Source organism: Ambystoma mexicanum, chromosome 11, assembly GCF_040938575.1.
Source record: "Ambystoma mexicanum isolate Mex_15411 chromosome 11, UKY_AmexF1_1, whole genome shotgun sequence".
NCBI classification, from domain to species: domain Eukaryota; kingdom Metazoa; phylum Chordata; class Amphibia; order Caudata; family Ambystomatidae; genus Ambystoma; species Ambystoma mexicanum.
The window spans coordinates 239,715,970-239,742,042 of NC_090934.1; the positions used below are offsets into that span (position 1 = coordinate 239,715,970).

At 43.9% G+C, this 26,073-nt stretch overlaps 1 protein-coding gene across 1 annotated transcript in view; it reads right to left on the minus strand.

Annotated features, from left to right (window-relative positions):
- Positions 1 to 230: 230 nt before the first annotated feature.
- OPRD1 (opioid receptor delta 1) overlaps positions 231 to 26,073 on the minus strand; it is a 327,330-nt gene continuing 301,487 nt past the window's right edge. The window contains exons 2-3 of the mRNA XM_069622950.1: positions 16,810 to 17,162; positions 231 to 13,513 (exon numbers count right to left, since the gene is read on the minus strand). Coding sequence (XP_069479051.1) covers positions 12,981 to 13,513; positions 16,810 to 17,162 — 886 coding nt within the window. The 3' untranslated portion in view covers positions 231 to 12,980. The remainder of the gene's footprint in view (positions 13,514 to 16,809; positions 17,163 to 26,073) is intronic.

The following is a 26,073-nucleotide window of genomic DNA, read 5'->3' on the forward strand; positions in this document are numbered from 1 at the left end:
AAAAACCTGTTTGAGTATGCCTATGCTGAAGGCCAAATATTTAACTGTCGAATACTTACCACTGTTTAGCCCGAGGCAACAGCGTCCATCTGTGTTTTCCATATGAATGTCTCTGTGTGCATCGAAACTGGCTCCAACTGGGCTATCCGGAAGAGGCGCCCAACACTCACTCCCCTAGTATCCAATCCAGTCAACCAGAGGCTCAGGAGAGAAAATATATCAGCACTGAATCGGTCAACTGCACTCACTTTATTGAAAAAGACAATTCTATCCAACACAGAACTGTCAGGAAGTTATCCTGTCAAAAGAGCGGAACAATACATATTTAATCAAACACATGAAACAGATGAAAGGACAGCTGTTTAATCATCTTGGGAAAGAAAGCAGTTAATGTACTGCACCACAGTCTCTATAAAATCGCTTTAGTGCGTTTAGCTTCCATTATTCCCAAAACACTGAACATTAACAATTCATCATCTTTTTTTTTTCCAATACTGGTAAAGCTCCTATTTTTAATAAAATAAACGTGTGATTCTTTCCTGGTTGCAATCAGGAAAATATATCATTCATGTTCAAAGGCTTCACAACACAGACATAAGGAAACATTCTGACTGTGCAACCTGTATTTTGAGTGCAAAAGCATGATTGCCTTTTTAGAACGAATATGTACAACCATTGTAGGCTATCTTAAATCTGACCTTGTCAGTTTGTCAGCTTTCTTCGGCTCAATGACAGGTTACGTCGGCCATCTTGTGCATTAGCACACTCCCAGCCATCTCTGATTGGCCTCTTAAGTGTTTTAGTTATCCTTCACCTAGACTGGCACTTTTCAAACTGCCTTTAGCATGAGTGCATAGCCCATCAGCCATTTTGGATGGATCGCTTTACTCTGGCAGCCATTTTGTAATTCTATAGTTTTTGTGTGGTTTTCCTTGGGTAACAACCTAAAGGCAACAGAGAAACCTCTAGTCAAACCTCCTCTACTGATTTCTTCTGTAAACGGACCTTTTCAGAAACATATCTTTCCTAGAGTATATTGAACATGGATGTATATTCTCCAAAGCTTTGTATGTTTTCATTATGTATGATTCATTTCTGAATTGAGGGATTGCTCTGATGGCATAGAAATAAATTACCAGTGCCTGGTGTGCTATGGTTGCAGGTATTATTCAAGTTCCATACACGTTGACTGATGCCTGTTCCGGATACCATTGTAGTTTATTCTTTCTGCAAAAAGCAGCAATGACTTGAATAAGATGGCCACCTATGTTTCTCAGAATCCTCTTTAGAGATCTTAATCAAGTGCATGAACAAGACAGTGCTTGGTGCAGTATGATAATCTCTGCTCATTTCAAGGGCATATGCACATATTTTGAAGCTTACAAAGTCACCATTCCCATGTGGGTTGAAAAGAAGAAATAGTTACTTTTACCTGTAGCACAACTGACTATTGTTCAGTCCCGAACATATTTCTACATGCTTATTGAAGACGTTTTGTATTTGCAGCTGCGTCAAGCAAAGTGCAAAACACGCATCACTCGGTATTAATAGAGAAAGGAACGTTCTGTTTCTAGTAGATTGGCAGGGCTTCTTTTGTAGGGTGGAGTAGTTTGTTCTATATTGAGCCCTTGATCATCTGATTCACCAGAATGTGAGAATTGTGAAGTACATTCTCGGAGGGACAACCCATTGAAATAGTCAATGCTCATTTGGGAGTCAATCAAATATGATCAACTGTGGTGGTAACTTCTCACGTGTTTCTTGTTGGGTCGCAGATGAATGATGAGAGGGTAATAGAGGACAAACTCTAATAATCGTCCCATATTTCTGTTCAGGGAAACGAGAGAGGCAGCAAGGAAAGAAGCACCATCATGTGAAATGAGGACTCACTCAATGGGGACTCACTCAACGCTTATAATATTGTCTGGTGGTGCACTTATTTTAATTGGAGAATGCTCCATTTGTGGGTTCCATTTAATCTTCCTGCCTTTGCATCTCCCCTCTTAAGGAACAACAAGATATTTGTTTTCACTTGTAAACATATTCAAGAGCTTGTCATCTGGAATACATGTTTTGCTTCCAGTCTGGGATATTTTATTTAAGATCAATGTTTTGCTCTGTTTTAGTGTTTTATAGGTCTTGATGATTTTGGGTCATTGAAGGAACCATCAATCGGGATCAATGTTTTGGTCGATATAATGTACGTTCATCATAGATTGATGATTTGTTTTACCTCAGTGCCTTTGCATTGGTAGATGTTTTGGTCTGAAGCAATTGTTGATCTGATAAAATGCCCTTTGATCAAAGTTTTAGGTTTTCAGTAATCCAATGCTCTTTCCTTAGGGATGAATGCTTTGGACTGCTAATATTAATTTAGATCGGTAATTCCTCTCCTGATTCAGTGCTCTTTCATTAGTGATTCATGATTTGGTCTGATTGCATGACCTTTGATTTTCGATTGATGCTTTGGTCTCATCCTATGCTCTGTCATTTGGGATCGATGATTGGGTCGGTTTAGTGCCTTTTGCTCAGGGTTTGATGTTTTACCTTAATTCAATGTGTTTTGGTAAGTACCGATGGTTTGGTCTTAACAAATGCCTTTTGTTCAGAAATATGCACTTTGTTCAGAGTTAATGTTAGAGATCAGTGTTTGGTCAAATTAAATGTCCTTTGATCCAAGACTGCGGTTTTGGTAATATTGTTGTAGGAGATCCCTAAAGTGGGACCTTCGTGACCTTCATTTCTCTTTAGGGTGTTTCGTCCAATCTTGTGAGTTTATCACAGGTTTTTGATGAGGTTGAATCATGAGTCAACATTTCCCAGTATGCTTCCACAGGTCAATTCTTGGGCTGAGTCATTGAGTGTGTTTGTCGGGTGCCTTGACTCTTCTAAATGTATGTTTGAGGCTCTATAAAAGACTCAGCTCACTTCCTGGCATTTTGTGGGTCTTATTAGGCTTTTGGAGTAGGAGTGGCAGAGTGTAGGCCCACAATTGGAGCATCTCAGGAGTGTTTTCAAGTGTTTGTCAATTTTTGGTGTTTGTTTTTGTGTGCTTTGCATAGTTTGTTGATGCTCGGAGAGTTTTTGTTGTCATGTTGGCGTTTTTGTCCCCATTTGTCCATTTAGTGTTTATTCAGTGTTTTGTTAGTTTCTCCCCTGACATAAAAATCAAAAATAAAAAGCTCTGTCTTTTTCTCTTTTCCTTTTCACCTTAGGTTTACCCCAGAAAAACAATACAAGGCTAACCTATCTTTCCTGCCCCTTTTCCTTTCCCCAAAATGCACAAAATACATAGTTGTTTACCCTCTCCCAATTAGCCTCTGCTTATTTGTTGTTGTCGTCTCCCCATACGTTTCCGTGTTGGCATGTCAATCTTGTTTTGTCTACCTGTAGTTTGGGACTATAGTAGTGTTGTTTTGCTACATGTTCTTTGGTTATTGTTCTTAGGGATTTTTGTTAGTTCCCTTGCTATTTTGTGGTTCCATTTGGTTCACTTTCTCGAGTTTTCTAGTTGTATGGGTCTTTTCTAGTGTCTGGTTCTAATCTCAGGTGTAAATAAGGAGGGCAATGGCATTCACATGGCCCTAAGAAGAAAACTAATTGATATGAGAGCGCCAAGAGCAGCATGTCTCTGCTTTCCTTTGGGTCCTACAGAGATGTTGTCCACGTGTGTTGCTCACGCATTGAATGGTACATCCCAAAGGTCAAATGCAGATGAACTTCTTAAAAAGTTTGTCTAAAATTCGGTCTGGACAAAAGCTCTGTAGTTCCGTTTATTCGGTGTTCACCCAAAAACGTCTGCCCAGAACTAGTTAGGAATCAATGTTTAGGTCTGATTTTTTGATGTGCCTCCAGATATATTGTCCAAATTTGTTTTTCTCTCATTGAATGTTATATCCAGCCTCCCTGAATCTCTGCCACTTTCTACCCACAAATATTGCATGTGTGTGTGCCTCACACAACCTGCGCTCATTGTTTCTCTGGTCCTCCTGCTTCTCCTCCTCCGCCCGAGTGTGACCCGATGGCACATGCACTATTTACTCCTTTCATGAGACAAACACTGAATAGTAAAAATCTTCCCGAATCTTTACAACTTTCTTCCATAATTATCCTGCACGTGTCTGTTTCACACTAGCTGCCAACATGGAATATCTCCTCCTCTCCCCCTAGTGTGAACCACAAGACGGACACAGTTTCCTTTAATCTTGTGGTATGTTTGTTGTTTTCAATTACACAAGGATACTGAATGCTTGGTATCACTAGCTTCCCACAATCAATGGCCTTTTCTCCAGACTCCTCTAGGAGTCACGCAAAAGCAAATGTCACATGAGTCTGTGTCTCACAGCCACTCAGGCTGCTCTGAGTCTTGGGGATTCCATCCTTGTGCACTCCCCTGAAGGAACTAGTTTCGTTCACCCACTTCAAATCGTTGAATGTGTGACAGAGTGTAGACTTAAAATGTCAAAACCTTTCGAAATGAATACTTACCTAAATCTAACTCTCAGAGTCCTTCCTACCTCTCCCCACTCTTCTTTGTACACAACTACTCAAACTCCACAAACCCTCCCCTACATTTCCTGAGCCTGTCCCCAGCACGAAGACACTGCCTCTCCAAAAACGGACTAAGTGGAACTATAACCCTATGTCCAAAAGGTCAAATGCAGATAGAATTTTTAAAACTTCGTCTGAAATACGATCTGGCAAAACCTCTGAAATTCGGGATGTTCAGTGTGCGGACTCGACCGGAATCAACGTTTAGATCTGATTCGAAATGTCAACATCCTCAGAGATTGAGTTTCTGAGTTCAGGCTGTGCACCTTCATTGTGGATCTATGGTTTTATTAGAATGTCATACACCCAGACGAGATATCCAACTATTGAAGTGAAAAATCAGATCTTTGCCCAAGAACAATGTATTGAAGCACCTGAAATAGAGAGATATGTGTTGGTATAAATCCACACCCTGATTGCCTGAAGAAAGTACAGTTTTGGCGTGCGATACACTGAAGCAAGCAGCTTTGGCTCGCTTTGCTTTTAGCAATAGAATAAAGTGAATTTGTTTTCTGCACTCTTGGAGTTTCCACCAAGCCTTTAATTACAGCATTGCAGGACCACCGACCTCTGCCGCTCTGGCCACCATTTTGTTGTTAGATGCGAATACACAACTTGTTTGCCTGAAGGGAAACCTTTGATTCAAACATTATTCTATTGACTTAAGGATGACGCCACACACCTCAGCCAGTGAACTGTGCCCTGTTGCTTGCACTGTGCACCACTTGGCTTCCAAACCACACACCAATGCCAGTTTGGGAAGTGATCACTGGATTCACAAACTCAATTTTGAAATAGGTTTTTTAAGTTTTCACCTCAGAAAATCTGGATGATCAGCCACATGGGGGCTTCTGGTGTGTATCTTGGTCCTTGATAACACTATTTGGATGGCTCTTAGCAGCCATACTTACAAGCATTGCTCTTCTGTGGTTTTTATATGAGACAATTTGTTTCATTTTAATGAACACACTTTCAAAAAGCTCTTCTGCGGTTTCTGCAATTTGCAGATATAGCTGTGAAGTAAACAAACATCCCTTTAGGTCACTGCAAAAAGGCCAGCATTTCTCAGAGCACATTACATCCATAAATCACCACCTCGCTCCTAAAAGCAAATTCATTTTCTCACTCTCACAACCTTGTGGTACCAAGGTTCAACTTAAAAACAGGTGGATGAGCCAGCTTCCCAGTCCAAGCTGCCAAACGGTGGAACTCTCCTCCCATACCCCTCAGACAAGAACCGTCCTTCTTCACCTTCAAAGCCAGAATAAAAAACTGGTTGAGCAACAAGTCTTTACATTAAGATGCTACCATTATGTTTTGCTGCCCAGCGTTCACTTATGCTATTGTACAAATGTCTCATTTTGTCAGACCCATCTGTAACCAGGGTCTCATTCTCTGTATCTTTATTTGTTCTCAATGTACGTTGCCTTACCATGCCTGTAACGTCTAAGTCTCTCAAGCGCCCAGTTACCTCAGGGTTCGGTGCGCGATATAAATAATAAACAAATACAAAATACAGGGCACACTAAGGCAATAAGCCCCGATCCGGCTGCCATTAACATGTCAGGGAATGCCACGGGGCCCATAGTTACAGGTACGAGCATAGCAAGGGCCTTGATGAAGGCCCCAGGGCATTATCGGACACAGTAATGGCCCGCCGGTGAGGGGCTTATTGCCATCAGCACCCTGGCCCGTTAGACCGGGGTAGTAATGGTGCTTGTTTTCGGTTGCGAGATCTATTGCATTGTGCCACCGAAAAAAATTATTGAAAAAAATGCCTGCAGCATACTTGGAAATGTAGTCCGTTTTCCCTTTCCCTGGTGGCCATAGTAAACAAAGAAAATGGCCACCATGAAAGGGAAGACAGGACTACAAGTAGTCCCTTTTCCCTTTCTATGGCATCCATTAGAATAAATGAAAAAAAAGGTTAACAAAAGAAATGTCTGCCATGGAACTGTCACGGCACTCTCCCCCTGGGGTCTGTGGAAGAGGTGGACGAGCCGCCATTGATGTTCCGTTAGGTTTCCCCAGAAACATATCCACCATTCTAGTATTTTCCAAGATGGCCACCATTCAATCTGATATCTTTCACTTTCACTGTCTACGCGCTGCGATGCAACCCATCAGTCTTCCTGCTCTCACGGTTAAGACACTGTGCTAGGATCCCCCTCTGGCCTCCCAGTGCTGTGTTCTTTGACTTTTCTCTCACTCTATCTCCCCGAGCATCTTCCTCCACTTGCTGCTTATGTTTCCGCCCCGGCTTTCTGCTTTCCCGGTTTCCAGTGCTTCCCTCCTTGGATCTCAATTTCCTTCTTCTCCTTGAGGCTTCACTTGTTCCTCCCTCTCTTGCCTCTCTTTACAGAGTTACTGGGTTATTAGAAACACCCCGCTTCCAGCTGCTGCCTCCAGTTTTCATTCCGTCAAGCTCTCCTCGACAGAACAGACTCAGGAATTCCAAGCTACTACACTCCAGTGGTTTTTGCCTTCTTTGGCTTTTCCCCATACTTGGCTGTACCGAGAGAGGGGCCACCAGTCTGCCTGTTATCAGTCGGCCATGAGGCATCCGCCTCATGGCCAAACCTATCTCTTCCAAGAAAGGAAGACTTCGAAGAAGAAGTACAAGAAAAAGATCCAGGAAGTGTCCCCATCATAACCGTGCACTAAAGGAAGAATCAGGTGAGGGTCAAGGGAGGGAACCTGATAATCCTGACAGCAACAGGGAGAAGGGACGGACTACTTGTAGTCCCTTCTCCCTTTCCATAGCGCCCAGTCATGGAAGGAACCACAGAGCCGCAGCAGTGAGGGTGCCTTGTCTGCCGGGTAATGCCCCAGTGAGGGCCAATGAGATTGCTTGTAACAAGCTCATTGACCCTCGCCGGGTACTAATGTTTATTTTTACAACGCATCATGTCTTTGTAATTTATTCGTAGTTCTCAAATCCGGCACGTTTCTTAGCTCCATGCCTGACACCTTGAGCAGGTCCTGGTGTTTGCTTCCAATTGCATGCTGGAACTTGTAGCTTTGTTTTCCTATTGCAAGGATGGGCATTCAAGTCCTAGCATGATGTGCAGAAAAAAAGGATGGCTCAAAGATTATGCATGGAAATGGGAAACTGGGCAGCTATGTAGCTGAAACCTCTGCTTAGTGCTATAGTGAAATCCTGGCTGCACTCTAGTGACAATTGCAAGCCATCTGGTGGTTGCAATGAATGTTTTGTCATTGGCTGATGGTAGGTGGTGCTAATTGCAATCATCGTGGGTCACCTGATCGCCAGCCACTGCCATAAACAATAACATCTCTTGCGCTGGTGCAAACACTGACCTCCCACAATGCACACAGAGACTTGGAAACAGGGTTTCCAGCAAAGTCGCTTTCTGTTTGAAAAGTTGGAAAGGGCAAAGATGGCACAGGAAGGTTCCATTTAAAACAGTGTATTTCCTCCCAGAACACTGGCAGGTTTTGGAGGGAATACAAGACCCACTGATGGATATTGTTTTTTGGTCAGCAAACGTCACATTTATTGTGATGTAGACTTACTGTGGTGGCTGGGTGAACTTCTGTGGATAGACTCCGCTAACATGTCTATTTTTCTGAAAAGAATGCATGGAGTATAAGGTATTCAATGAAGCGTAGAAGTCCATAGACATTAAAACCCAGCCACTCTTCAGTCATCTCCAATAGGAGGAATAGGGGAGTTTAAACTTATCTATATGAGGACGATGAGATGTCAGCGACAGAGACTTCATTGATGTGCTGACCATAGATGTCATGGAGGAATGGGACTCCAGAGGTCTGACATTTTTGTGAAATCGGCATGAGCGAGACTGCACCACAGCGTGGGCCTCTAAGTACATGGGAGCAGAAGAGTCATTTCATATGCAATAGACCTCTGCATCATCAATATGTGGGAGCCATGGATGATGAGACCGGTAATGCAATAGCACAGCGAGGAGTAATGCAATAGCACAGCGAGGAGAGCGCTTGCTTTGACATTTGTGCAGAGCCTGCCGAAGCAGGTTCGAATCCCAGCAGGGCCAAACTCAGCCCTTCATTGAGGTCAATAAATGAGCACCACACACTATGGGTAATAATAAGCAGCACTCAGATACCTGAGGGTTTATAGCACTATATAAATGCTAAATTATTATTAATGCGGTTAATGAGTGTACTTTCAGTAACCTTTGACCCAATAATGTGGGAATAAGTTAAACAGATATTTGATGCCGGCAGGTATTTCCTCTTGCACATTTTTTTAATGTAGTTACTCTATTTACTTCCTCAAAATGTGTCAGATTTGGAAAGTCCGTGTTGTATATGATGAGATTTAGCAGCTCCAGGCTGTTAACTAGACATGTGATCGAGGCACAACAATTTGAAATTCTGAACTGACTGAAACACCTCAATAATACACTCGTGAGCTGCAAAGGGAAATGGGCGGACTGGTGAGCATCTTGGATTGAATGTTGTACTATCTGGCGGCCATCTTGGGTTACGTCTGCACCACTGTCCAGCCACCGTGAATGGAAGTTTACAGAATAGGTCACTCATCTTGGTTCAAACTTTGCAAGAGTCTGACTGCATAAATCTGGACCGCCAGAAGTTGGAGTAAAATCCAAGGATAACATTTCTATTGCACTCTGCCTTCAGTGAGTGAGTGCAATTTATTCTGTTAAAATGAAACAAGAAAACAAGCAATTTTACAAGGACGATGCCATTACGAGGCTAACATCCACTTTGAGATAGGATTCATTCAAGCTGTCTTGCTTTTTTGACAGGTTGACTTCATGCAGAGCCTGGTTTAGACGCTGTGATGCAAATAAGAGGGACGAGCAGCAACTTGATAATGCCCTTTGCACAAGGCCTTTGTATTATAGACTAGGTGACTAGTCACCTTTTTCACACAAGAAGGAGCTCACCCACTAGAACTAACATATGTTGCATTGTTCTGCGTGTCTCAGATGTGCTCTGACTTAATTAGGGGGTTGCTTGTGTTCCTGCATAGAGGCGGGCGTGGCAAAGCGTTTCACGATGGATTGCTTTCAATTTAGACAGACCATTTTTGGTAGGGAATGGGTTGGGATCTACTCCGGATTTCCTATCATCTCTTTTAGATTTCCACTACACCAACTCTACCAAACGTCTCTGCTATCATCCGCAATGACTATATTCAGTCACACCCTAAACATCCTCCCAGAACTGGCATGTATCGCTGTGTCTACCTACAAGGCACACTGCAGCGTTGTATCAAGAGTGGATCACTACCATCCACCAATAAGTGATATTTGGAGCTATCTGTGGGTGCCAGCTCTGGCGACCCGAGTAATAAACGCAACTCCGATTGACTTCTCGATCAACCTGGAGAACTCTCACCCTGTCGGTGACACCACCCACGGTGCCAGATTGAAATCTTCATGGCTCTGTTGAAATTGATTATGCGCTCTGTGCTTACCAGACTAGAGGGACACAAATCTCTGATTGCACACCTCCCTTTTCATTACACTGAAATCCAGAGGCATCTGCAACACAAACTAGAAAGAACGAAGGCCTGAACAATCAACAAAGCCTATTCATGCTTCGCTACTAGAACGGGGGATATCTTTGTCTGTGATTGTTCGACATTCCCTCAATCTTGTAGTCTTGAAAGAGTCTTAACATATTGCTCTTCAAGTCCCATCTCATCAAGAAGGTCACCTCTGAGTTACAATCTCCAATTAGAATACATTCTAGGTTCTAGGTTATAGATGTGTGTGTTTCACATAGTGTGGATACTTCGAACGGATTGTACCAAGCCCTGCATGCGCCAACATGTCTGTTTATATGCTTCAAGCCTGCCTATTCCCTTAAGCCTGCTGATGCCTGTTGAAATGTTGTGCCTGTGTTTCACACTCTCATACTTCTGCTCATTCTGTAGACCCTAGATGACTCTTATCGTTGGTGAGGGTTTGAGGGCATCTCTGACTATCATCAAGGAATTAGCATTCTTTTGGGGCATGTTTCTCCAGACTGTGTGTGCCCCCCGTCTTCTGTGCCATCGTTCCAGGAGTTGGAGCAGAGGAAGTTGAGAAGTGGGTGAATTGTTCAGGATCTTCGGGTGAGGGCACTTGTAGAAGAGACAGAGGCTCACAGGAAGCAGATGTGGCTTTGCCCAAGATGGAAGATATGAGGCAGAATTGTGTCCATATACCAGGCTAGACGAGGTGCTTTGCAAAATCCTCAAAAGGGTCTGTGAGTGTCCAATAGTGAAGGCATTGACATAGTCACGGTTGACCATAGTACCCACTAAAGCTGTGTGGAGCTGAGAAGCTATGTTAGGGAAAACCCTCTTTAGTTGCCAAACTGTTAGGACAACCAAATGGATGTATCCTGCTTTGTATGTCATACTAAGCAATTATCACTATTCTTAAATTGTTTGCATTGGCCCGCAATCTTATTGTGCATGATGCTTTTTTATCCTTGCAGCAATGCTCACACTTATTCATTCACATTATAACTAAAATAAATGCATGCTCTGGGATTGCACAAGGTGTCTTTCTCATAGTCCCTTTCCTACTCCAGGTGAAAGAAAATAGCAGATTGTTTCAACGTCCTGGACAGTGCTTATGTGACTTTTAAGAGTGACTTTTAAGAGTGCCTGAAATGTTTTTCAGAAATTCATCAGAGCAACCCAGGCTATGTTCATTTTTTAGACTAATGTGGTTTGCACAAGCCAAGGAACACACATATGCATTTTGTGCCGCAATGCCAGATCCAGCCGTGTTTCGCTTTTGTGGCGTGTCCCACCGCTTCAGCAAGGCGTTGCTGGATATGAGTTCACAAGACATTAGAATTGTCTAAAGTTGGTGCAGATACTGGGTTCTCTTCCATTTCCCCAGGTCTAAGCGCAGAGCAATAGAATAAGCATAGAGACTTGCCGCTGGACCCGGCAGCCATAAACCTTGTCCACCATCATCTGACACAACCATCAGTACAGTTATTATGGAATTGCCCACCTAGGGTGACACCACCTGCTGAGAAAAGTTAAGTAAAGAGAGGAGGAATATACACTTAAGCAATGGGTAGAATGGGATGGGCAAAATGTAACCAAAACACAGCATTTCTGCAATTAAGGAATAGTACAATAGGTATCAACATATCCCATGAAAGAAACAATGGCATACGACTCAGAAGGCAGGATAGCGCCTGCTAACCTGCTGTGGAGCCAGATGCTATGGAATGGCAGTACCAGCCATGGTCACTTTAAACCTTCGGTCGCATTAGCTAACATGGGATATCCTAATTGTGCAGGGCAGGGGGCCGCGAGAGAGGGTTGACTGGATAAACTGGGGATGTCATTATCCTCATTGACAGGTTTGAGCTAGATCAAGGATTTAGACAGGACACCTGTGAAAACCCTGATTGTTTTTTCAGAGCTGGCCCCCTTCTCGTTAAGGGGTCTTCCCTTTACTGGAGCCTCTTGAGGTGGCATTGAGGCACCTCTGGCAGGAGAGGGGGCAGGATGGGAGGAGGGAGTCACAGGTTCACAAGTTCAAGACAAGAAATAATAGTTCTGATATAGTAACACCTGTTGCGTGCTGCCTTCTAATGATCCAAGTAGTTCGTGGTTTGGTGCCCTGGGGAACTTGTAAACTCCAACACTGGGTGTCCAAAATGTTTTTTCTGGTGAAACCACATTTTTGATATTTGTAATAAATCATTGTTGTGACATGACTGCTGGTTGATTAACTCACTTAGCGCAACATAACCATTGCAATATCTCCAATCCATGTCTTCTTGAGGGCCAACCACAGCTGAATGGCAGAAGCAGAGCCTCATTGTAGGAAATGCAGGGGGTGCAGACCACAGACTAGTCTCTCTCTTTAGCTTCATACTCCTCCTACATCTTGGAAGTAAAGGTGGTTAAGAGCAACTAGTCCAGCAGTTCCTCACTTTTTTCAAAGACGTTTCTTTTCCTTGAATGCTGAAATAAGCCCATTCCTTTGTCATTAAAGGTATCAGTATTTCTAAATAAATCAATATATATACAGATATATGTATTTATATATGGTTTAAATGTATGCGTTCTTGTCGCTATTCTGAGCGGTTAATGTCAACGTGGGTTTGTCCAATCCATCCTTTTGTACCCCATTCAGTCTGCTGCATATGCAGTGTATTTAAGGGTGTTGGAGCCCTTGCAGAGCCTCCACATTTTGATCAACGTGACTGCTTCTAGAGTTTGGAAGTGATTTTCAGATTGGTCCAAGGGCTAGAGCTCCCCAGAATCCACAGTTACTTCCTAAGCACTGGGTCAAACGAATGCCAGCAGTTTTGGTTCATTCCTCTTCTGCCCACAACTCCTAATGCTAGAATTCTGTGGTTGATATTTGTGTCACTTCTGATTGCAGCTCTTCCCTCCTGCTGCGGGAGCCGCGTCGGCGGTTGTCCATGTCTAGTCATACCGGCTTGTTCATGACGTCTGAGGGGGCGCAGGTGGACACACGCTCACGGGTGGCGTTCTTGGCCCTGGTGAAGCTGCTCTGCTCCATCCGGGCACGGAAGGGCAGGCAAAAGTCGCGGAAACAGCGCTTGAAATTTTCATCGAGGAAGGCATAGAGGACGGGGTTCAAGCTGCTGTTGGTGTAGCCCAGGGCAATGCAGAAGTGCCAGCTGGCGATCACAAAGGGATTCTTCTTGTCAATATCTACCATGGTCCAGACGATGACGAAGATGTGGATGGGCGTCCAGCAGATGATGAAGGCTGCCACCACTACCAAGACCATGCGGGTGATCCTGCGCATGTTGCGGTCTTTCTCCTTGGAGCCCGAGAGCAAGCGCACACTCTTCAGGCGGAGGATCATGAGCCCATAGCAGATGGTGATCACCAGGACAGGCACCAGGAAGGCGAAGATGAAGACGCAGATTTTGGTCACTGTGTCCCAGTAACCTTCGGGCCCCGGGAATTGCAAGGTGCAGTAGATGGTCCCAGCTGCAGAAGAGGAAGCAAAACACTAAGTCAGTCCATCGGCTTCTCATTCACATCAATTCCCACTCTATTCATTATGGACAAAAGAGATATACACAAGGAGGCGTGCATGCTACTAACTTGAAAGCATTTTCAGTGCATGTTTAGTTTTCAGTGCATGTTAAGTTATTTCTTTAGGCTGAATGATGAAATAGCCTATTGGCACAATTAAAGCCGGCAGCGCATTTAAGGGTAGATCTGTGATAAAGCACCTCCCGCCTCTATTGACTTTTGTACCATTGGTGTTTAATGATTATACTTAGAGCATGGGTCTGTAACCTGCAGCTCTCCAAATGTTTTGCACTATGATTTCCATGATCCCTCATCACTCACTATGGTTGATAGGAATTATGGGAGTTCTAGTGCAAAACATCTGGCGAGCCAAAGGTTACAGACCACTGCTTTAGAGACTTAACTCTGCTATGAGAGACTCAAATTCCTCTGGGATTATTTGCATCTGAGATTGTGGAATAGGATACCAGCATTTGGCGGGTTCTCTCTAACATTTGGAGCAGGATATTTGTGTGTACATGACTACCCCCTTTTTGATGGAATTAGATATCTGTATGTGATGAATCTCTGCTAATGTTTTAAATTCAATATTTAAGCAATAAGCCCTCAGACGGGCTGCATTACCGCATCAAGTAATGCCCCAAGCCTGAGCGAATTGGGGTCTTTAAGGAAGGTCCTGGGGCATTACCTGATGCCGTAATTCCCCCTGTTGAGAGGCTTGTTGCTATTAGTACCCCAGCCCATTAGATTGGGGTCCTAATAGTTTGTTTTTCCGCTCGTGAGATGCTCTGGCTTTTTGCAACTGAAAAAAAGAAAAAGAAAGAAAATGGCTACGACAGATCAGGAAACTAAGTCCCTTCTCCCTTTTCATGGCAGCTATTTTACAAAAGTCCAAAAACGTAAACAAAGAATATGGCTGCCTGCTGCCATGGAATGGGAGCAGGGACTACAGGCTGTCCCTTCTCCCTTTCCATGATGGCATGTCGCAAATCAGGAGCAGTCACGCCAGAGTGAGAAGTGTACCCAGCGCCTCCGTTCCTGATCAGGGCCTGAATGAGAAGCTAAGGAAGGATAGTTCAGGGGCAATGCGTTTGTCTTGGAAGCAAAACAACGCAGCGCAACACAGGTTTGAAACCCGATCCCGTGCTTAGGAACCACTCGCTGGATTTAAGCACGTTATGAAAGAACAATTACAATTAATTATAAGTGTGGCGGAAGGGCGAGGGAGGGATATCTTAGGGAAGTGAGGGTGGGTAGGGGTGGGAGGGAAGGAGGAGGGCATTACCTTGTTCCCCGGCGGGGATATGGTGTCATCCAGCCATGGGGAGGCTCAGAGCGGCTGGATCACCACATGGTAATGCCCCCATTTTGAGCCTCCCATTGGCTGGAAGGACAATGCCACTTTCCAACCGGGTACTAATAGTAATTATTGGGCTCCCTCTAGTCGCTGGAAATTGTTATTTCTATGTAGTGACGTTTTCCAGTGGTTGGACTACAGTATCAATGTGTGATGAGCTCCCTTTAATGCAAGGGTCTGCAACCTTTGGCTCACCAGTAGTTTTTGACAATGGCTCCTATGATCCCTCACCACTGGCTATGCTGTGCTGGTTAGGACTGATGGTAGTTGTAATCCAAAACATCTTGCGAGCCAAAGATTGCAAATCACAGACATCTAAAGATTGGTGTATGGCATCAGGTGGTGAAGTGCGCCCTCTACTGGCTGGAATGCAATATAAGTCTATGATGCAAGCCCTCCATTGGCTGCAGTATGATGTTAATGTATGATGAGCTCAAGTTAATGCTGTGCGTATGCTATCATTGTTTGATGAGAGCCCTGTACTGACTTGAATCTGATATCAACTCGTTATAAGCTCTCCCTAAAGGCTGGGATACGGGATCTATGTGTTTTCACTTCTGAAAACAAACAACGTTGGGTAAACAATATTTGTTTTCACATACTAAACATCCTTTCCAACACATTTTAGGACTGGTGCAATTATATAAACAAACTCCAGTCCTACAATACGAGGGGAAAGTGTTGAATAGTGGCTGAAAAAAATATCGTTTACCCGACAATGTTTGTTTTCAGTGCTCAAAACTGCATACCGGAATATGGTATCACTTTCTGATGTGCACCCTCTAATGCCTGGAAAAGGCTATTGCTCTGTGATGTCTGCGCTCTAATGGCTGAAATATGGTCTCAATGTGTGATGAGCATACCATTGTGAATAGAAATTATTTGTCCTACATAGTCACTCTAGTCATTGGGGTGTGACATTAGTCCTTGGTGAGCTATTGTGGCTGAAAAAAGGTTGGTTTGCTGTCTTGGTGGTACTTGAGAAAAGGGTGGAATCCTCCCGTCCTGCATGCCTGGCTAGTGGTGCACAAACTGGCTTGGTGCTAGGGCCAGGTTCTTTGTGTACAATTTTACTGTTCTGCCCAAACAGTGAGTCTGGAACTCTCCATCCAATTATGGCACTCAGAATGTTTTGGCCAATCAGAGGAAACGAAATGCTCTCCATGTGTAGAATGGCCAGGAAGTCTGTGCTTTCCAGCTCATTAGAAGGACAGGACTCTTCAATTGTTCTGATTGGTGAGAAGGTCAATCATTCCAGCCATACTTGCCACCTCTTGGGCCTGCACCATTGGCTGGAAATGGCGAGCAAATTCTAATGGTTCCTTGTGTGGGTGGAGCTGAATCCAGGTGGATTCTGCACACTTTGGCTTTCTGGAAATCCTTCTTCCAACCCCTCGAATAGAACATCAGTCTATGTGGAAAAGGCAGCTGGCAAACTATATTAGTGTGTGGTGAGCTGAGAGGATAGCTCAGGGGTAACGTGTTTGTCTTGGAAGATAGACAACGCAGAGCAACACAGGTTTGAATCCCAGTCCCACGCTTATAGACTGGTCTCCAGGACTAAGCAAGTTATAAAGGATTTATTAATTACTCTAGTGGCTGGAGCATTCTACTGGTGTAGGATGACCTCCCACTTGTTGCCAGTGTAAGGCTTGTGGTGGGTTCCCTATAGTTGCTGGGGTGTAATATTAGTGAACAATCAGCTACCCACAATGGTTGGAATAGACAGATGTGAAATGAGATCCCCTCCATAGTGGAAGCTAGAGTAGGACATCTTTCAAGCATCTGCCACTTTTTTGTGCCGGGAATCCCTCATATGACATCTGTTTAAGGGAAAGAAACTGCCTGAGAACACAAGAGCAAGCGGGGTAACAGAGCCCACCCCACTTACCTTTGTCAGCCTTAGTGACCGCCATCACCATTATGGGTACACCAATGATGGAGGAAAGGATCCAGATGCAGACGTTGATCATTTTTGCCTTGACAGGGGTGCGGAAGTCCAGGGCCCGCACAGGGTGGCAGACCGCCACATAACGGTCCACACTCATCATGGTGAGGGTGAATATGCTGGTGAACATGTTGTAGTAATCGATGGACATGACCACCTTGCAGAGAAGCTCCCCAAAGGGCCAAGTCTCCATCAAGTACTTGGCACTCTGGAAGGGCAGTGTGCTGGTGGCCAGGGCATCGGCCAGTGCCAGATTGAAGATGTAGATATTGGTGGCTGTCTTCATTTTGGTATATCTAGGAAAAACACAAGACATTAGAATGTGAATTATACTTTTGAAGATGCAATAATATTTACTTGAATATCATAATAATAATAATTTTCCATTTAATTTGGTGTTTTTATAAAGTTGGAAACTTTTCCGAAAGTAACCAGAAGCTATAGGTCTGGCAATTTAAGTACAAATATTGGACATAGATGAATATAAAATATAGTTCCAATATTTTGATTACATTAAATAAAAACCAGGCAGAAATCCTGAGGCAGAGAAGTGAGGGATTGATTATACACCGATAAAAGCTTTTCCAACCCTAAAGAAGCACGACATTTCAAGAAACATTTAACATAACTATGGTCCTGTTCCTTGTGGAAAGATGGTATGGTGAGATCTATGACAGAAGAGCTGTTCCAGAAATACAGAGCACTTGCTGAGAAGGGATGCTTCTGAATATATATATATATATATATATATATATATATATATATATATACATATATATATATATATATATATATATATATATATATATATATATATATATATATATATATATATAGCCTGATTTTCACTGGGTTGCTATTCTTAAAATATCTATCTAACTATACAGACAGTCACTGTCCCATAGTCTAATTCCATACAAATAAGTATAAATCCTAAACTCCTTTAGTTGGACAAGCAATCAAACAATCAAGTATACTTTCAGTCTGCGGGGTAGAGGATCTGGCCAACCAGGTGGCTGTTAATATGAGTCACAATCCAATAGTAACCAATTGTGTTCTTTCGGCCACCAGAGAACCTACCCTGTGTATCCTTTTCTTTTTTGCCTGAGCTCAAAAACCTGCAACACATTCCCCCATTTGCATAGCACACCTCCATTTTCCACAGACCGCCCCAAATCCCAAAAGCCTCCCCCCCACCTCTTTTTCTGGCCCTGGTTATGCCTCCTAAACTACCTCATTGCCATCCATCTCAGCTGTGTGACAGTGACGAATAAAATAGTAAATGGACTCAATCTCTTTACTATGTTCCATGGCAGCCATCTGTGTATTCTTTTTTAGGTAAATTGAGCGATTACCCATACATTTGGGGATGGAAATGGGCAGTAAGGTCCCTGAAACTTCACTTGGACTCTCGCTTCATTGGAACCTACCATAGGCTTGGGCTGGTGGGTAGGTACTGGTCAGCGATTAATTTGAGGGTTGATCACTATAATCATGAGTCCCCGGCAAGACAAAGTCCATGAGTTTGTGTCATGAAGCGTGCTGAGATCGAGCACACACCTCTATAAGAGACAGCCAGAGGAGACCAAGGTAGATCAGATATGGCCACAATTCTCTGTTTCATAATCCAGAGGTTCTGCAGCACGACTGTGTTGCATGGTTTTAGAGGCTTTGACCAAAATAAGCCTATTTTTGCCTTGACCTGACACCGTGAGTGGGTAGTGACAATCATGGGTGTCAGTTGCAGTCACCTTGGGCCAGTGGCTGCTCTTCTATTTGTTGTGATAGCAACTCTTGTAAATGAGCTAATTTAGCTGCTCATTTTGCTTGCTTTAGTAGAAGTTTGCTTGTGCCTGCTCTCATTCTCCATCCTTGAATGTTCACAGAAACGATTTAATAAACCTTATAGTGGCCAATCCCATCAGGATCAAAGATCATATGCCATCTGTTTGGTGTCAGAGAAAGGGGTTGGCTGAGGTCACTTCTGCTACCTTTATGATTTTGTTTAAATAACACCCCCACTAATGAGAACCACTAACAGCCATCCATCCCCGCCAAAGACAACTGCCCTGCCTCGAAAACACTCAGTGGGGTTCGGGAATGGGATGCTAAATCTTTTTTTTACAGTACTTGTCATGGACATTTGTAATCACAGGTGACACACAATGTTTTATCTTCAGTGTTGGGATCTTCCCGTAGCTCGGACAGCCACCCATTATGTCAATATTTTAGTTTCCAAAATTGTGTCTTTACCCAAAAGAAAACTAACTAGCCAACTGCACGCTTTCTGTGGTGTGGTGCTTGACACAAACTGCACTGCCCAGTTGTGCAGGTTTAACTCTCGCCAAGATGTCACCTTACTCTTCCGAGTAGGCACTGAATGACAACCTGGAGATGGTCCCCGCAACATGTCGATGTACTGGTGTTCCGTTTGCAGGTCATATGTGGTGGTTGGTTGTATGTGCACTGTTACTACAGCATTGATAGTGTTGAGGTTTGCACACTCAACTTTAAAAAAAGAGAGCAGCTCCAATAGCTGTCTTTAAGACTTGCGTCCGCTGAGCTACCTTTTTGGTTTCCCTTTATTTTTTACATAGAGCAGTTATGTGCTTCCCAACCAAGGACACCCACAGATCTCCTTCTTTTGCAATGAAAGTCGTCGATAGCTGCGTATAAATGGCGAACAATTAATTTCGCCAGTTGCATCATCCATGGATTCTTCGAGACATCGCTGGGATGTATGAGGGACATTTGCCTTGTTACTACCAGTGCTGTCTGTATTTTGATGGCTAGAGAAGCATGCACTCCCGCTGCACCTTTTCTGGCGCCAGATTATCGTAGCTTTGCGCTTGTGCAAAAAGGCGGCGCAAAGGTAGCTCGCACCGATTTTGTTGTTTAGATAATATGGGAAGGAGCAAACAGGTTTAGCTCCAATCGGTATTATCACATGTTTTTTTCTCACCAGGGCAAAATTGAAGGAGGTTGTTTTATTAACTCTGTCTGCTGCATAACATTAAAAGAAAAGTAGTAAAAACCTTTTGTTTTGTGTTATGCAACAAATCTAGTTTTAAAAAAAAAGTCTTATTAATGAATGTTTGGCCTCATGCAAACGTTTTTTTAGATAATATAGATTGCAACAAAACCAGTTTGCTCCATGTTGTATTATCAAAGCATTTGCTCACTTTTTTGCACCGGTGCAAATGTTAGATAATCAGGCACCTGGTTGTTGGACACTTGAACTGCTCTGGCAGATCTAGGACATTTCTTCACTGTGACCGTTTTACTACTTTTTTGTGGCACATTTTTATGGAAGGCAATCCCCCCTAACATCACAACCACCCCACCACTACCCTAAAAAATCAGTAATATAAATTGCCTTACCCACCCCCTTAAACAAATGCAGTGAAAAATGCAGTGACACGACCATTCACCAAATGCAGAGGAACGGCGGTGACGACGACGACCTGCTGGACGGGTACCACTGCTATGATTGCGCCTGTTTGGCGTGTGAGCGCAGTTGCCCTGCTGCTGACCAGATCTTCTGCGTATGAGTTTGGTTGTGAGGTAAACTTGCTGTGACACCCGCTGGGCTTCAAGAATGTGTGGTTGAAGATTGCTGCAGCGCTGCCTGTATTATGCCTGTGCTGTGTGTGAACAAGCTCGCCCTCCGCTGCGTGTTTGCAGGCCATGACTGCAGCTTCGTATTGTTTGCTTCTGGGATGAAATCCCTGCAAGGGCTGCAGAGGTTTGTGTGCGTGCCTTCAGAGTTCAGAGAATCGCTGTCACTTTCGCTGTTCTACTGTGTCTCGCTAGGTTTGGAGTTCTGCATCATTTTGCTCACTGCATTACTGGCATTGTTGGGTGTTAGCCTCCCACCCTCGAGGCACGCCAAGTACAGCACCTTGATGACTGCTGAGGGTGAGTCATGTCTATGAATGAGGACTGGGTTTGACAGGTGCGCGCGGGTCTTGGCTGACGAAGCCCAGTGGTAGAAGTGTACGAAAAGAAGTAGTGCAACTATGTTCCGTGCTAACCTGCACCCACTCCCAACAAAACCCATCACCACACCGCCTCCCACACACAATGCAAACCCCCAAACACATGCACCTGCTGTTTAAGGGAACGGTCAGTGTAGTGCACTAAAAGTGCAATTTTCAACTTCTTCCTACACTGTTATTTTAAAACGAAACCGTTCCGGAACGTTTTTTTTAAATAAAAGTATAGGAGCAGTAAAACTTAATTTTAAAAAGTAGAGGAGCAACGCTCCCAAACACTCCCGCTTACTTTGACCAGTGACAAAGCCACCGTTAAACTCGCACTCGCTATTCTGTTCTTCTCTATAGCTGAGTGGCTGTTTTCCAGTGAAAATGTGCGCTCCATGGGCCAGATTACAGAAGCTTTGCACAGATTCAAGTGCAAGGTTGGCACGGTGTTAGCACTAGCACCCCATTTCTTAAGACACCGGGACATCATAGAAAACCAATGCACCATGAAAAGTGCAGTTTGGCATGGTGTAACACCAGTGCAAAGATTAATCCAGTCCAAAAAAAATATATTTTCAATGCATTTTTTAACCAGGGCAAAGTTTGCACCAGTGCTAATAGTATTCTGTGTTAGCACTAGGGCAAAGATTGCCCTGGGGCAAAAAGACAGTGAAAATATATCTTTTTTGCACCATGGCAAATTTGCCCTAATGCTTATAACATGTCAAAATGCACTTGTCATGGTGCAATGGTGTTCTAATATTTCCAAGTGTTTTTAGAAAAAGGAGTGCTAATGCCGTGCAACTTTGCACTTGCACCGGTGCAAAGTTTCTGTAATCTGGCCCCATATCTCTGAAAAGTGCAGTTTCCATTCCTGACACATTTCCCCTGTTGTGCAGTACTACTCCCTTCCTCCTGAGGACTACCCTGCCAAGCCCTCTATTTTACGAGCCCCACATTGTGCAAACTCTTTTGTTTTCCCCTTCTTCCGCCAAGTACCTTCTCCCATGCGTTATTCCCCTCCTCCCCTTAGCTTATGCTGTTGCACTGCCGCTCACCTCTGGACTCATTTTAGACTACTCTTTGGGCTTTTTGATGGGGGGGCGAGAGTGATAAAGTGGGGCAGGGTCCCTAACTCCAACTTACTCACTCACCCCATACCTTGCCTTCTCACCCGGACCCTGGCGGAAGGGGTGTTTCAGCATTATTTTTCGTGGCTGTGCACGCGTAACACTTCTATTCACAAAACTGTTGACTTTGAGGACAAAGAGTTGATCCTGGTCATCAACTTGGGCAATCATCATTGCAAATTTACTATTGTGTGGGAGCTCCTCTACTGAGAAGGAGGCGGGCTCAAATGACCTGTTCTATGGGATGTTTTCCATCCAGGAGGGTCTTCATCAGAGAATTGCCAAGGAGGTTGGTGCTGGGCTGCTTTTGTGAGGGGTGGGGGGACCAGGCTGATATCCACAGGTTCAGTTCTCCTCTGCGAAGGGTGCAGTGAGCTAACACGTGTTTGTAGACCCTCCTGAGTGGGGACCAGCCCAAAGAACAGGTAATTTGATCCATGTTCATTCTTAGTAATGGGGCTCCCACATTTTTTAAATTCACTGTAAATGTGTCGTGCGTTGTGAAACAAAAATATGCATACATCGAGGATCTGATTTTTTTTTTTGGATGAGCCAGTGCTTCTCACCCACTGGGAGTTTTCCTGGCTAGGATTCCATTCCATCATGATTTGCTCCCTCTGTGAGATCACCACCCATATGAGGCAGGCAAGCCCAAAATACCACGCCACGCTCCATCTGCATTGGAGCGCGTCCAAGGATTGACATGCTTCAACCTTGTTGGGCATCATCAGAGAGATGCAAGTTAAGTGGTTAGAGCACAATCAGGACCTGTGTCAGGGTCATCATGTAACCTTACTTTTTTTTGTATACAAGTATTTTATTAGATTTTCAATTTATAACACATAGAGCAGTAATGATAAAAACAGATTGATAGAGTTCTTCCTAAGTACATTCTACAAGAATAAGCGCAACAGTAGGTCTTCTCCTAAAGCCCTTGAACAGTTAATAGACAAGAATCGATTATCCTCCCCACTACACTTAGCAACCTTATTACATAGTCCGATTTGGCTTGAGATCGAATATGCAACCTATAGGAGTACATTCGGGAAGTGTTTTGCCCGTAACAATGGATTCTAACTTAAGGTTCCCGTTATGAAACTTTGCAATACATTGCTTTCCCTGCTTCGTCTCCCCGTCAATGTTTTACTGAAGCGTTAATAAATTCGGACTACCTCTGAAGGCATTGTAAATGACAGCTCTGTTCAACTCAATTAATTACCACCAGTGCTTAGGCCGAGCTCTTTTGTTATTGTCTCGAAAAGAAATTGTGCTTTAAACCAGCTTTATATGTACAAAATCAATTTCACTTACATACGTTATATTGGATTGAGTTGTGTCTTAGTGACAGTCCATTCTAAGGCTGTTTTACAGTCCGACATTACCATTTCGGTCAAGCTTCCATTTCTATTTTTGGTTCCGGGGCATATAAGCTATTACAGCTTAGCCTTTGAGCACATTGAACTCTCATGTTCTACATTTTTACTCATGTTCTTGTCTTACAGAACGTTATAGTTCGCATTACCTCCTGAGATTCCCCAATTCTCTCCCCCCCATCCCTCCTTTCATACCTCCCCATTTCGTTTTATTAATTCTCCCACCTCTATACAATCTTCATCCCCACTACAAGTATTATTTTATATTTCAGATTCCAGGCTTTTACCGTTTTCTTCCCTTGCTCAACCACAGCGTCTCCTTATCTTTATTTTTGAGAGAGTTCAGGTTACATGTGTGTTTCGGAGCAGGCGGGGTTTGAAGAAATGGGCTTCTCTGTCCCGTACGTGTACATGAAATGAATTCCATATACTTAGGAATCTTAGGTATTTGCCGGTGCTGATGGCACATATCTTCTTCATAGCCATCACCCCCCAGATCTTAACCCACCAGCATGCTGAGATTGGACCTTGTTTTTCCAATTTTGTGCAAGAGTCATTCTAGCTGCTGTTAGTAGATGGGTGATGAGTTTGGCTGTCGCTCCTGACATCGCATATTTCCCTTCTATAGGGACTCCTAAGAGGATTGTCTTCGGAGATCTTGGTAGATCCACCCCTGAGATGTCTTTTATGTAGCTTAGTATTTCCTTCCAGTAGGCAACTGCTTTAAGGCACGTCCACCACATGTGGAACAGGTCTCCCTTCTCACCACAGTTTCGCCAACAGTTTGGTGAGTAAGACTTTGCAATTTTGTGGATGCGGTTCGGGGACATTTACCATCTGAAGCGCAGTTTGTACGCAGATTCCTTTATTGTGGTACATCTGGAAGTGCTGTGTGCACGTGCCCATATTTGGTACCATTCCTCCTCCGTTAGTGACTCTTGCATATCTCTCTCCCAATTTGTTTTGTATGCGGATGATCAGTTGGCCGGTCATTGGAGAGGAGTTTGTAGAGTCTAGAGATCCCTTTCGCAGTATTGCCTTCTTGAAGCGACAGTTCTAGGCCTGATGGCGTCCTCGTGCCTGCTTTCTTCACCGTTGGGTGTGTAATCCAGTGCCTGATTTGCCCATATCTATAGCGTTCGTTTTCCCCTATGTTGAATTTTAACTGGCAATCTGTGAAGAGCAGTGGAGTGCCATCTTTGTACATGTCTTTCAGTTGCATTGTTTCTGCCCCTGACCAGCCCACCCAGTATCCCCACCGGAGACCCGGTGTAAGGTCTGGATTGCCCATCAGTGGCGTATATGGACTCATTCCACCAGGAATGCATTTCTTTTTCCGGGTTTTGTCCTAGCTTAGTAAAGACCATTTCATCATTTCTAGTAGAGCTTCTCTGTTATTTCGGTTTTCTTTGCTCAGGCTCAAGAGGGCTATTAGGGGGACGAATGAGACTGATTGTTCGATTCTGCACCAACCTTTATGATCCTCTGGTTTCGCCCAACTCAGCATTGGTGCTAGTTGTGCCGCCATAATGTATCTGTCTATTTCTGGAACTCCCAGACCGCCCAGATGAGGGGAGCGCATAAGGATTCGTTTCTGAATTCTAGGTTTCTTATTATGCCATATAAATTTGAATATCGCATCTTGCAGTTCTCGGGTCTTGCCTGGTGGTATTGGCACTGCCAATGAGCTTACCACATAGAGGAGGTGGGGGAGGATGGTCATTTTGACCGCTGTGATGCGGGCAAACCATGACAACTCCTGGGAGTCCCATCTGCGCAAGTCTTCCTGTAGTTGTTTCCACAGTGGCATTATGTTTGTCTGATATAATTTGTGCGGATCGCTGGCAAGATAAATTCCTAAATATTCCAGTTTTCTTTCAACCTAGCTCATCGGGAATGATCTCGCCAATGTCTCAATATCTTCTCTCTTTGCCGTTATGTTCATAGCTTTCGATTTGGAGAAATTTATGGAGAATCCCGAGACACGTCTGAATTCCTCCAGCTGGGCCATAGCTCTGGGCATTGTATTTTTTGAGTCTCCCATGAAGAGCATGATGTCGTCCGCGTATAGTGCTATTTTGTGGGTTTCCTGACCTATTGTAACTCCCTTGATACTGGCGTCTTGGCGGATCTGCATAGCACATGGTTTCATTGCCATTGCAAAAATTAGAGGGGAGAGAGGACAGCCCTGTCGTATGCCCCTTCCGATTTCCATGAATTCTGTGCCCTGACCATTGATCCTGAAACTTGTCAATGGATGCTGGTAGTTGGTGAGCACCATTTTCGTAAATTCCGGACTGCAACCAAAACGCTCCAACATCAAGTTCAGATAGCCCCAGTCCATGCTATTGAAGGCTCGGGTGGCATCCAGAGCTGCCACAGCAAATGATTGTTGTGATCGTCGTCCAGCATCAATGACGTCCACTGCCCTTCTGACGTTGTCTTGTGTACGTCTGTCTGTGATGAACCCTGCTTGATCATCATGTATTATGTTTGGAAGGATTCCCATTAGACGAGTTGCTAGAATTTTCTTGTAGATTTTTACATCCATGTTCAGCAGTGCTATAGACCGGTAGCTTGCACAATTTTTGGGATCTTTGCCTGGTTTTAGCAGTAGTATAGTTAAGAACTTCCCCTAATCTTGCGTGACCCTCCCCTCTTCTCTAATTGTGTTGAATAGTTTTGACAGCGGGCCTAGCAGTTGTGACGGAATGTCTTGTA